The sequence below is a fragment of the Limanda limanda genome, chromosome 7 (assembly GCF_963576545.1).
Source record: "Limanda limanda chromosome 7, fLimLim1.1, whole genome shotgun sequence".
Classification (NCBI taxonomy): Eukaryota; Metazoa; Chordata; class Actinopteri; order Pleuronectiformes; family Pleuronectidae; genus Limanda; species Limanda limanda.
Genome location: NC_083642.1, coordinates 1,239,005 through 1,252,719, shown reverse-complemented (window position 1 = coordinate 1,252,719; position 13,715 = coordinate 1,239,005). Strand labels below are relative to the sequence as shown.

Here is a 13,715-nt window from a genome sequence, read left to right as displayed (position 1 = left end):
ATAAAGAGAGAGAGAGAGAGAGAGAGAGAGAATGTGAGAGAGAGTGAGAGAGAGAGAAAGAGAGAAAGGGAGAGAGTGTGAGAGAGAGATAAAGAGAGAGAGAGATAAAGAGAGAGAGTCAGAGTGAGAGAGAGAGAGATAATGTGAGAGAGAGCGAGCGAGAGATAATGAGAGAAAGGGAGAGAGTGAGAGAGAGAGATAAAGAAAGGGAGAGAGAGAGAGAGAGATAAAGAGAGAGAGAGGGAGGAGAGAGAGATAAAGAGAGAGAGGGAGGAGAGAGAGGGAGAGAGAGATAAAGAGAGAGAGCGAGAGAGAGAGAGACAGAGAGAGAGAGAGAGAGAGAGAGAGAGAGAGAGAGAGAGAGAGAGAGAGAGAGAGAGAGGGAGAGAGAGATAAAGAGAGAGAGAGAGAGAGAGAGAGAGAGAGAGAGAGAGAGAGAGAGAGAGAGAGAGAGAATCTTAGTTGGGTGAACCATCAGTGTCCAGCTGAGCGTGTGGCTGTGCGCATGCGCAGTGTGAGTATGAACCGTGGAGCTGGAAGCTGAAGTGTCTCCAGAGGTAGAAACTGTTTGTGTTGATTCTTGTCGCTTTGTCGCTGCAGCTCTGATGTGAAAACAGTTTGTGTGTATTCTTGTCGCTTTGTCGCTGCAGCTGTGCGTTAAACTCCGGGACAGAAGGAAACTTTCATCCTGCTGCAGCTGTCACTCTGCAGCTCAGGCTAACTGCTAGCATCGTTAGCTCGTCTATTCTTCACTCAATGAGACGATCAACGGACAAATACTAAACTTAACTCTTTTCCTGCGCAGGCGCGGATTCACTAACGTGTCGTAGTCATCAAATAAGAATGCGCATTTGTGTTTTCTGCGACGCTGATCTTTGAAGCTAACACCGTTAGCATTAGCATGTTAGCTTCTGACAGATAGCGAGAAGCTACAAAGGGGCGGGACTGTTGGTGGCTTTCCCTGACTGACAGAAGGCTCGTCCAATGACAAGTCTGAACCGGCGTCGTCGGCTGCCTGTGAGCCAATCAGCTTCCCCACAGACTGAGCACAGAAAGAGTTGAGACGTTTTGTTTTGATTGAAGCTCTGATGAATTAATAATGAATAAAAAATGATGAATAGAAACGTTTAAAAACTAAAGTAAATAGTACGTGTGTCACCGACGTGTCTGTCGTCATCACGCTGCAGCTACGTAGCCTGAAACAACTGTGGGTTTAAATGTTGTCATAGAAACAAGCGTCACAGGGTTCGTACGGTCATGGAAAACCTGGATAAGTCATGGAATTTTAAAATGTGTTTTTCCAGGCCTGGAAAAGTCATGGAAACAAATAATCTCCCAAAAGTTTTGGAAAAGTCATGGAAATTTGTTATATTCACATTTTCACGTCGTTCATTTTAGGGATGGGCATAATTAATAGACGATCGATTAAGACATTTTAATCGAATGCCCATCACGAGTTCATTTACGCTGAGTTTTAAATAATTCATATGCTTTTAAAGAAATACGCTCAAAATATAGGCAGGCATACTTGGGTTTGTGTCATTTAAGGTATACTGTGTGCCTTGGAATTCTCATTGTTGGTTTGAATACTACATTTTGTCACTTTCGTGTATACACCGAGATTTCACAAAATGTTTGGTCATGGAAATTTGGTTTAAAGTTATTGAAAAGTCATGGAAATCCATTGGTCAAAATGTGTATGAACCCTGAGAGTCAGTCAAACATGTGTAGTTTCAGTGTGTTGACTGGATCCAGGCTGATGTTGGACTTGTGTTAATCCCACTGTGAGGAAATGTGTTGTGTTACAGCCGCAAAGAGGATAGGTCTAGTCAGTAAAAGTAATACAAAAGTAAACATATGATACAATCATGAGGAAATATGCATTGAGCATCTTTACCAGCCATCCTCTGAGGCTGTGGGGGAGCTGGAGCCAACCACAGCTGCAGGGTGCACCCGGGACGTAGCCAGCAAATCCCAGAGACAAACAACCATCCAGGCCCACAGTTAATGTAGAGTCACGTTAATCTAACCCCAGCATGTGTTTGGAATGTGGGAGGAATCCGGAGAAAACCGAGGCAAACTTCACTTAGACCCTGGCTGAACTGGGATTAGAACCCAGCAGCAGTAACAAGATTCCTAATAAAATCTATTTACAGTGAAAGAGTAAAAATTCGTATTAACGTTTCAGTTCCTGCAAAATAAAACAAAAAAACAAGCAGGTGCTGTTTTTTAAATGCATGAACTTTACAAAGTGTGGAAGGGTGGGACCTGGAGGTTCTCCTGGAAAAGGCAGGAAGTTAAAATTGAAATTGGGTTTAGTATTTTTCTCTGTCTCTGCAGATGAAGACACCTCCGGACAGGTCAGGAATCACTTTTGAGGTCGGAGCCCTGCTTGAAGCCCGAGATCGACACAAGAACTGGTCTGAATATTTAAACCAACGTACATTTCTCACAGTTTATCTCTAACGACTCACTCACTCACAACTGTCATCGTGCTCGGGGCTTCTCAGGTACCCGGCGACGATTGAGAAGATTGACTTTGATGAAGAGCGGATCCAGATCCACTACCGCCAGTGGAGCCGTCGCCATGACGAATGGTTTCATTGGAGCTCACAGTATCTGCGGCCGCTGGAGCGAGTCAGTCTGAGGAGGCTGGGCCTCAATCCGCCACACTCTCAACCGGTACCACACTTTTTATATTTAGTTTTGTATTGACATCGTGACGTGCACACAGTTCGTCCTGATACGTAGACTGAAAGATTTACTGACACTAATTATTTGGTATTTAGTTGGATTTATTTTGACTTCCTCTCTGTCTCAGATGTTTGTCTCAGGCATGAAGGTTCTGGCCTGCTGGACAGACTGTCGTTTCTACCCGGCCAAAATCCTCAGCGTCAACAAGGATGGTGAGACTGAGCTCTTGATGGAAGTTGACGTATTGATCGGTCATTTGGCAAACATGTGATTGAAATGTTGTGTATTTGTTTTTGTGAGACTCCTACACAGTGCGTTTCTATGACGGTGTGGTTCTGACTGTGAAGCCCACCAAGGTCAAACCCTTCCAGGTAGTAAGAAATACTCGTCTCCCATTGGTCCCCGTCTCGTTGGCGCCACACGTCACCGCTCTGTTTGATTCTCAATCTCTTTTGTCCGGTAAACAGAAGTCCAAATCTGAGAAGAGTGCAGTGGGAAGCGAGGGATGGGAGGAAGGAGAGAGCGAGGAGGAGCAGGACGAAGAGGAAGTGGATGGGGGAGAAATAGATGAAGAGGGGGAGAAGAAGGAAGAGGAGGAGGAAGAAGAGAAGGAAGAAACTGAGGAGGAAGAGGAGAGGAAGCGGAAGGCAGAAGCTTCACCCTCTCATCCACCAGTGAAGAAGAAAACCGATGAAGGTGAGTGAGACAATCTGAGGTCAGCACAGCAGCTGTGTAGATACAGATGTTTGCTCTGAAGCAGGAAGCTCAGCTAACATGTAGTTTCCTAAATTTTGCTCAGTGATGCTTCAAGCTAGCGTTGAAATGCATGCTGGGTAATGTGCAGGAAATCAGGCCCGGTGTGTGTGTGACTCACTTATATCTTCAGAAGGAAAACTGGGGAAGTTTAATCTGCTAATTTCTCCTCCTCTTCCAGGTAGAAGCAGTGGGGATCAAAGTCTGTCAATCACAGATGACTCCTCCCAGCTGGCAGCGTCTCATGACAGAGGTAAACTTCTGATCCCCCCCCCCCCCCCCATCTTTCACACTTAAACGGTCTGATCAATATGTATATTTCCAAAAGGCACAGCTAGAGAAATGAGGCTGATTCAGGGACATTGTGTCGTGTAGTTTCTCAGAAAACTGAAAATCCAATAAAAATAAACATATCTTTGATTTGGACATTTACATTAAAGCAATGTGTCTGTAACTCTTTATCTGTCGGTTCATCTTAGTCTCTGTTGTCCTCTCTCTTACTCAGACCTCCTGTTGGAGCGTCAGGCCCACCTCCCCACCACGCACAAGTACAGCAGAGAACCATGTAAGTGCACACAGACACACAAACACACACACACCAGATTTGTCTGTTGATGTTGTTGTTTCCAGCTCCTCCACACGGCGTCGGCCTCATCAGAAGATCTGGAATCTCCTCGTGTTTCCAGGTGGACGTCTTCGTCTTCTACGTGTCCGACTCCTCTTCTTCATCCTGAGATCTTTGTGTTCTTCCAGTTTCACGTCACGTGTTAGAAACCTCGTCCACACGTCCACTCGCTCACTGAGAAGCTTCCACACATTGTCCTGCTGGTTCCTCACATGGACTCACAAGGACACGTTACACACATGTTACCAGGAGGCTGCAGGAGAAGATCCAGAACACGTCCAGAGACACTGACTCTGACATTTGACATGTTTGTGTTTCAGTTAGTGTCTGAAAGCAGAAAGAGACAATTGTGTTTTTGTGTCTTTATACATTGAATATCATGTATTCCCTCTCTCTGTGTGTTAGTGTATCGTGTGATAAAGAACCAGCCTCCTCCGATCCTCTCCATCGAGCTGGACCACAACCCCTTCAAGTGTCCGTCATCGGGCTGCACCAAGTCCTTCAGGAAGGCAAGTCTGCTGCACTACCACATCAAGTACTACCACTCTGACCAGCAGCTGGACGAGGCAGGCAGCGAGCAGGAGGCCCCGAGGTAACACACGCACACACACACACACACACAGACACACACACACACACAGTTAGCAGGAGGTTCAGTTGTGTTGGGTTGTTGTAGGAGAAAGCGGTTGTCTTCTGAGGGAGTCGACTCTGCGTCCGACAGGAAGAACGAGAACCAGAATGTCACTTTTCACCGTGACGCCCCCGAGCACAGCCCCATTGGAACAGGTAGGACAGGAGCACGTGGACATTCTCACCTTCATCTGTGTGTAGCTCAGTTTTGACTCGGCATCATGTCTGCCTGTCAGCAGAGGTGAAGAAGGACGGTGGGAGGGAGGGAAGTGGAGGACAGAGCAAGAAGGAGAGGAAGAACTTCTTGAGGGTCAAACTAAAGAAGAAAAAGAAGAAGAAGAAGAAGAAGAAGAGTCAGTCAGGTGAGTCATTTTAGAGACTTTCCTTAATTCAACTTATTCTCACATCAGCCATTTGTCCTCTGACGTCACGCCCACGGTGCAAAGAGAGTCAGGATAACTTCTGCTCTTCTGTTCTCTCCAGGTCTCGGCAGCAGTGACGACGAGAACACGGACAGACCTGCTCTCACTCTGAAGCTGGCCACCGCACAAACCAACACACCTCCACCAGGTACACACACACACACACACACACCACAAACACTGTGCAGTGGTTCTGATCAATGGGAACAATATATAAACCCACGGCTGCCTGTCCCATTCCTCCGTCCTCCTCCCTGTTCAGTGGACGAGGGCAGTGACTGGTCCACGTTAACAGCCGAGAGTGGCGAGGACACGCCCTCTTGGCCTGTTGCTATGGAGACAGACGAGTGCGAGGTGGTGAGGTGTGTTTGCGAGGTGGACGAGGAGAACGACTTCATGATCCAGGTAACACGCGCAGTCACTTGATAATGTCCTTCATTAAAGGAGCAGTTCAAATGTGTGATCACGTGATTGTCGGTGTTTCTCCGCAGTGCGAGTCGTGTCTGTGTTGGCAGCACGGAACCTGTATGGGCTTATATGAAGACAACGTACCACACAACTACATCTGCTACTACTGCAGACACACTGCAGGTAGGATTCACTGCTGTGGGTGTGGGTGTGTGGGGGGGGTGTGGGTCGGTGTGGGTGCATGCTATGAGTTTTGTGTTTCACATGACTATGACATGAAATGTTTACTTGCTCCCAGGTATAGATATAGTTCTGCTGGTGACGTCAAACACACACACACACACACACACATGGTGTCTTTGTTTCTGCTAACACAGAGGAGGCATGGGTCATGACCTTTGCTGCAGCCAGCCATCAGCGGTCGATCCAAACGATCTGGCATCGTCATGTCGTCCATCTTGTTTACAGTCTACAGTCCTCACTCATCCAGTTTTTGTCTCTAGGCTGGAGGCGGGCCCAGCGGTTCCTGTCGGAGCCTGATTTGCTGATATCTGGTCACATGTTCGGTCTGTCGTGTGTGAAGGAGAACTACTCGGAGATCAACGCCTCCAAGATCACGCACACCGGCCACCTGCTGGCCCACACGCATGGCCTCAACCAGGTCCTCAGTGGGCTGCAGCTGAAAATCAGCTTGTTACAGTAAGTCTGCTGTTGTCAGTGACTTGTTGAGTCCATGCAGACTCGCATGTCCTCAGTCCATTTGTGTGTCTGTCCACGCAGCTCTCCGTCCCAGCCCGATCTGCAGCTGTGGAGGCTGCCATGGAGGCAGCAGGAGGGGCTAAGACTGACTTCCAGCCCCAGAGGAGATCTGGCCTCCTGTTATGTCAGCAGCGAGCACTGCTACCAGAAGCCAGGAGCATCATGGGAAAAGGCTGAGGAGACAGAAAGAGAGGAACAGGAAGACAACACTGAGCTGAAGGTAACTACCTCTATCCTCAGACACTTTGTCCTTAACTCCTTTGTCCTCAGACCCTCCGCTCGTTGATGCACAACTGGGATAAGTAAAATGGAGAAACAGCGTCAGGACGTCTGTCCCTCCAACAGTGGAGTCCTCAGGATGAATGTCAATGTCTTTAATAAGAATCCTCGTTTCTAACCTCAGATATTTAATGCAGTCAATGTCAAGTTCAGTCGAGAGACCTGAAAATCAGGACTGGAGTGGAATTTGAATACAAATGTGATGGAAGTTTTGTGGAAGCTGGTGAATAAATAACTCAGGCAGCAGCTGATGTCTAATGCAGATGAGTGTAATGCATCGAGGAGACCAGAAGGTGGAGCAACATCAACGTGATCCAGTGTCCCCTCCCAGTCGGCAAATGTCTCCCACAGCATCCCAACTTAGCTCCCCACCTCGGATCACCCGTCCCTGCCACACGTCCACTGAGGGCTAGAGATGCTGTCTCTCTCTCTGTTGCATGTCCGTGTTCCGTGGAGGAGTCGGGTTCTGTTCTCCTGGTGCTGAGCAAATAGCAGATGTCAAAGATTCCTTCACACAGACAGACCTTCCCCTGTGAGGCCCTTCTTCAGTTAGGAAACACTCCACTTAAAAAAACCCAAAGCTCAGCTCAGAAACCTGAATAACAGAAGCTGCACTTCATCCTCACAGCTCTGAACAGATCCTGCTGTTGCTATGAGACCACTGAGAACCAGACTGAGGCTCCGTCTCACTGGTGAATGTGGAACTAAATTTATCTCCAAGTGTTCTGTGAAATGAGCTTGATCACAATGAAGCAGCTTCACTGAAGAACTGGTGTCAGCATGACAACAACACATTGTAAATTCAGTTTTCTCTGTGTGTTTGTAGGAAATAAAGACTGAAGACGCCGACACTACGACTGACGATAATAAAAACACGTTGTCAGACACGGACACACTCGGCGACATCCACATAAAAACAGAAAAGCACACACACTCAGAGTGTGAGGAACACACACACACCTGGACGCACATCCCAGAGGCCGAGTGTCAGCTGAACCTGCTGGAGCACGTCGAGTCCTTCCACCACCAGATCAGTGCCCGGATGGATCTGATAGAGCGGGAGCTGGACGGTAACACACACACACACAAACACACACACACACATATACTCACATTGTTACAATGGAAAACATGAGGACCGTTATGATTCTGTTTCTCTTTTCTATGGAGCTAGAACAGTCTCATAAGTAATACATGGACACAGAAATGAATACATGCACAAAAAAGATCCACAAATGTGCAAAAAAGATCCACAAATGTATTTGGGGATTTATATATATATGTGACTCAAAACACAAATACATTTTCAATGCACACACAAATATCTTTCATTCCATATACAAGTAAAAAAAATTCACACGTAAAACATAAGATTCATAAACATATTTCTGATGCACACACAAATAGAAAAAAAATTCACAAATATATGCATGTAAAAGTATTTGCAATCTTCATCAAATACATGTTTGGAGCTTGTTACATTCATATATAAACTGTTGGACCTGCATTTACAAAGTGCTTTTAATTTGAAAACCTTGCTGCATTTGTGTTTGGACTTTTGAGACTCCCCTGACAGGAGCCTGATCCACAAATGCGTTTTTTCTAAGAGGGGATCGTCTGTAGCCAATCAGATGTCTCACTGCTCCAAGCCAATCACGTGAGAGTGCTTCCACACGACGTCATTACAACGCGCGCTGGAGTTTCTTTTCTGTTCATTCCGGTCATCGAATAGACCAGAGGCAAGATGGCCTCTGGTCACTCAAGTGTAAAGGCCGATTTATAGTCGTTTTTTACGCACGCACCACGCACGCAGCTTCTACGGACTCGTTTTGGTTTATAGTTCCCCCACAGTTGCGCGTGTTGCAACGCAATTCAGCGAGGTTTTCAAATTAAAAGCACTTTGTAAATGCAGGTCCAACAGTTTATATATGAATGTAACAAGCTCCAAACATGTATTTGATGAAGATTGCAAATACTTTTACATGCGTATATTTGTGAATTTCTTTTCTATTTGTGTGTGCATCAGAAATATGTTTATGAATCTTATGTTTTACGTGTGAATTTTTTTTACTTGTATATGGAATGAAAGATATTTGTGTGTGCATTGAAAATGTATTTGTGTTTTGAGTCACATATATATATAAATCCCCAAATACATTTGTGGATCTTTTTTGCACATGTATTCATTTCTGTGTGCATGTATTACTTATGAGACTGTTCTAGCTCCATACTTTTCGACCCTGAGGCCATGTGTGAGTTCCTGCCACTAGGGTTTGTCTGAATCATCCAAACTGTAAATCCAGATTGAAGATGCGTCTCCACTTCCTCCCACGATCTAGAAAAAGTTAAAAATACATTTATCTCGAATACGAACGCTACCATCTTGCACTGATGAGGTCGTTTGGAGTCAGTCTGTGATCAGTGATCAGGGGGTGGAGCCGAGGATCACGGGTCAGTCTCAGTTTTTATATCATCAAATAACAAATTCAAACCAAAATTATCAAAAGAGATAAACAATTTAACTTCAGTTTGATAAGATTGACCTGAAACGACAGAAACCATCTTTGACAAACATTTATTTAAAGTTTCACCCGCTAACATGTAGGAGGCTGGGTTGATACTGCAGCCAGCCACCAGGGGGCGGGTCGAGCTGCTTTGGCTTCACTTTCCAGAGTTGACATGTCGTCCATCTTTATTTACAGTCAGTGAACAGATGTGATGAAGAGTGGGATGATGGGAGTTGTAGTCTTTATCACAGTCAGCTCCTTCAGAGTTGATGGTTTAGACACGTGCACAACGGAGAAATGACGCCACCAACAGGCCACCAAATGAAGAAACTCTCCCCTCCCTCCCTCTCTCTCCCTCTCTCTCTCTCTCTCTCTCTCAGTGTTGGAGTCCTGGTTGGATCACTCAGGAGAGCTGGAGCCTCCCGACCCTTTGTCCCGACTCCCGCAGCTCAAACAGCGAATGAGGCGGCTGCTGCGTGACCTCTGCACCGTGAGACGCCTGTCGGTCTGCCGCTGACCCAGCCCCTCCCCTCCGACCCCTGACCTTGGACCCTGAAAGGCCCACCTGGCCAATGGGAGCAAAGGGACAGACGGACGAGGCCGGCGCACGGCAGGATGTTGTCGCTCTGAGGATCGTTTCCACTCCGTCGCAGGACACGCCTCCTCTCGTGGTCGCTCTGCAAGGCGGCGATTCTCTGAAGTAACTGAACAGGGGATTTTTTTAAAACTTAAATTTCACAAAAGGTACAAGAAACATTTCCTGAACCGGCTCCAGCACGACTCCAGTCACCGGCATCACACCGGCTGTGGTGATCGACTGTGTTACAGCTTGAGACTGAAAGCAATATGTTACCTTGCATCATTTTGAACTTCCTGTTGTGTATCATGTAGCTGCTGACACACACATATTATGACACCAGATGATTTCCATGATTTTATCAATTTGACATTTCTCAGTTCAAAGGTTTTCGTAATTTTAGTAAAATAGAGTTTTTCTTTTTTTACTTAAAAAGTTTAATGTTTCGCTTTTTACGTGAAATATAAAGAACGTTCTCAGCGTGTTTTAAGTTTAAAGGTTCGTTCACAACCTTAACTAAATTAATATTTAGTTGTGAAAGTTTGGTGAGCACTCCGTCTCCTGAACCAAGAGAAGGAAATCATATCTCCTCTAAAGTCCGTTTCATGGTAACAGTTGATTCTTCTCAGCGTCGTCGACCCGTTTTCATTAAAACCAGCGAAACTGTCCTCCATCGTAGCACAAAATGTTTAAAATGTAAATATGTTGAATTGAATGTTTGATAGAAGAATTTAACTGTATAAAGCCGCAGAGTTATTTTGATAGAACAGTCATGAGGGAAGTTTGGAGAATTTGAGGAAAAAGTTGTAATTTCAAGAAAAAAGTCCAATTGAAACTTTTCTTCTGTCTGATTCTTTTCTGAAAACGACTCCAGTGTTTCCACAGTGTCGCTGATGAACTCCCATCTTCTTCTCTTCAGCTATTTTAAATGTGAAGCTGTTTGATTTTAACCTGTTTCAGATGATCCTCATCCACATACGAGTCTGACTTCAGCAGGTTATTACAAACCTCCAGCTTCTTCCACCTGAAACACGGAGGCGTGTTTATCTCAGTTCATCCGAGTGGACCAGGATCATCTCTGAGGTTTTCAAGCTCTGAATAAAATGATACAACTTCAGTCACTGTGTGAATGTGTCTCAGGTTTAGATTCACAGCAGAAATTCACCAAACTCAACGTTCATCAGCTACAGAAAAAAAACATTACATTTTAAAATAATTAGGTTCTTCTAAACCACTCTTTTCCTTCTGCCTAGCAGTTACAAGATTTTAGATTAAAATACTTTCTTTACCCAAATTAATTGAGGTTAAAGAGCTGCTGGCGTTCTGGATCCAGCTTATGTTGATGATGTCACTGTTCAGGGTTTTAATAATGGTCCTGTGATGCAGCGAGTTTGTGTTTAAACCTGAAAAGTATCATCATGTTTTACTTTCTGATTTTGTCCTTACGTGACGATGAGTGTGCCAGTGTTGAGTTGTGTTATTTACTGTGCTCAATGTTTGTGTGGTTCTGCTGTGATGTTGTGTTGTGTCATGTAGACAGTCTCCTAACGTCTTCCTCTTCTACGTGTACGGCTCCTCTTCATCATTCCTCAAATAACTACAACAAATCTCTTATGAAAACACATATTCTCTCCAGGCACAAAACCAGATTCTCTGCAAACCTGAATAATTATTACAGACTCTTCATGATCACAGAACATTTTCCCAGCATGCATTTCGACTTGTCACAGTAGAGCTGAGTTTCAGCAACAGGAACTTTTCTCGATTATTCGCCCGAGTGGCAGCGGTGACCTCAAGTGGTTTTGAGTTCAAATAAATAATCCACCTCGGGAAGCGAATGACGCAAATTCTGCATCTATCATATGTCGCTCGGGGGGGAAATATATATGTCTTCGAATTGAATTTGCACTAAAAATTATCGAATTTGATACAGAAGCATGAATTTGGCTAAAGGGGCCATTCTCCTGTCCTTGCCCTGGGCCTCGTCTCCTCACAGTCCGTCCCTGGCAACCGGGCCTGAATCTACTCTCTCTATATATATAAGTAAGTATAAGTATACTTATACACATAAATATATATATAAATACTTAGTGAGTGATTTATTTCGAAGTAGAATCACACATCAATACTCAATTGGAGCTGAAACACGTCAGAGATGACCCAGCTGTTCTGACGCCGGCTGTGACGTCATGGCGGAACCGGAGCCGAGTTGTTTACGTTGACGTGGCCCCGCCCCCCTGCTCCTCGTGCTGCCGCTGACAGAGAGCAGCGCTCGCCGCTCCGCCCCGACCGTCCACTAACCCGCGCTAACTAACCCGCACTAACTAACCCGCACTAACTAACCCGCACTAACTAACCAGTCGGTCCACGGGCGACTCGAGCTACACACGGGAGCTAACGGCTAACGGCTAACGGCTGTCTGACGGTGACCAGCTCCCGGTTCTGTCACGGATCGTAACCGGGTTAGCTGCTAACAGGTGAGCTAGCTGCTCGGCTAACTGTGTGCGAATGGTAAAGTTTAAAGTGGATCGTGTGACAGGTGTGTGTGTTAGTGTGCGTGCGTGTGTGTGTGAGTGAGAGAGAGTGTGTAACTAACGAGCTCTCCCCTAGCAACGGTTGCTAAGCCTAAGCTGTCTGTCAGCATCTCAGCTCATTAATTAGGCACCGACTCATGTGTGTGTGTGTCTGTGTAATTATATGTGTGTGTGAGTGTTGTGTTCGTGTGTGTGATTATATATGTGTGTGAGTGCTGTGTGTGTGTGTCTGTGTGTAATTATATATATATATGTGTGTGTGTGCGTGTGTACGTGTGGGTGTGTTAGTCTGTGTGTTCATATGTGTGCATCTTTGTCTCTGTGTGTGTGTGTGTGTGCGTGTGTGTGTGTGTGTGTTTGTGTGTGTGTGTGTATTTGTGTGTGGGCGGACAGCAGAACCATCAGTTCATCACAGGAACAACCTCAGACCTGTGCAGAGCCACAGAACTATTATTGTCCAATAAACGTCACCAGTGAAATGAATCTGAATCAAGATGGTGAATAATAATAATAATAATAAGAAGAAGAACATTAAGTTACTGAGGAACAACATGTACGTGTGATCTTTTCTCTCCTCCTCATTGTGTTATTCAGTTCTACAGTGTGTGGTTGTGTAGCAGGTCGATCCCGACTGACACCGTTTTGCTGATTTTCACGAGTCACATAATGATCAGGTATGGAAATATGATCTAGTGTGAGAGGTCAGGTCCAAAACTCTGAGACCACATTCCACATCTGCAGCAGCTGTGAAGAACTGGTTCAGCTCCACATGGTCTCAGGTTGTGTCTCATTCCTGCACCGACTGACTCACTTCAACACAAACCTGTTTGTTTTCTGCCTTAAACTCTCGCTCCTCGTTTCATCTCTCTTATACTGTGTTTGTGTGTTTGTGTGTTTGTGTGTTTGTGTGTTTGTGCGTGTGTGTGTGTGTGCACGTGCCCTGACCTGGTCGCTGACGCTTCACAGTCACTGTCAGTTTATCTGTTTGGGTCAAAGCCAGATTGCCTGCAGGAAGCTCAGCATCCATCCAAAGCACTGTGCTGTTACCCAACATGTCTGCCCACACACACACACACACACACACACACACTCACACTCACACTCACACTCACACACGTAACTGGGTGGCTTGCAGCCAGTGGGAGATCACTGGCTGTTTCCATTAGATTCACACAGTGGGAGAAGTCAGTTTGGAGAGTTAGACAGGAAGAGACAGAGAGAGAGACAGAGAGACAGACAGGAAGAGAGAGAGAGACAGAGAGAGAGAGACAGGAAGAGACAGAGAGAGAGACAGAGAGAGAGAGACAGACAGGAAGAGACAGGAAGAGACAGAGAGAGAGAGAGACAGAGAGAGAGAGACAGGAAGAGACAGAGAGAGAGAGACAGAGAGACAGACAGGAAGAGACAGAGAGAGACACAGACAGGAAGAGACAGAGAGAGAGACACAGAGACAGACAGGAAGAGACATAGGAAGAGACAGAGAGAGAGACACAGAGACAGAGAGACAGACAGGAAGAGACAGAGAGA

The 13,715-nt window shown here is 45.7% G+C and overlaps 2 protein-coding genes across 2 annotated transcripts in view; both read left to right on the top strand.

Annotated features, from left to right (window-relative positions):
* Positions 1–512: 512 nt before the first annotated feature.
* On the top strand, positions 513–10,771 carry LOC133005513 (PHD finger protein 20-like). Its single transcript, XM_061075218.1, has 18 exons — positions 513–557; positions 2,341–2,420; positions 2,511–2,682; positions 2,822–2,906; positions 2,995–3,065; positions 3,162–3,390; positions 3,629–3,700; positions 3,953–4,012; positions 4,478–4,664; positions 4,749–4,858; positions 4,942–5,064; positions 5,186–5,272; positions 5,387–5,529; positions 5,616–5,715; positions 6,036–6,231; positions 6,313–6,511; positions 7,397–7,640; positions 9,458–10,771. The coding sequence occupies exons 2-18, from the start codon at positions 2,341–2,343 to the stop codon at positions 9,592–9,594; spliced, it is 2,295 nt and encodes a 764-aa protein (XP_060931201.1). The 5' UTR covers positions 513–557; the 3' UTR covers positions 9,595–10,771.
* Positions 10,772–11,937: 1,166 nt separating this feature from the next.
* The window catches only part of LOC133004914 (protein NDRG3-like), a 10,587-nt gene continuing 8,809 nt past the window's right edge, over positions 11,938–13,715 (top strand). The window contains exon 1 of the mRNA XM_061074470.1: positions 11,938–12,131. The gene's annotated coding sequence lies outside the window, so the exon portion shown is untranslated. The remainder of the gene's footprint in view (positions 12,132–13,715) is intronic.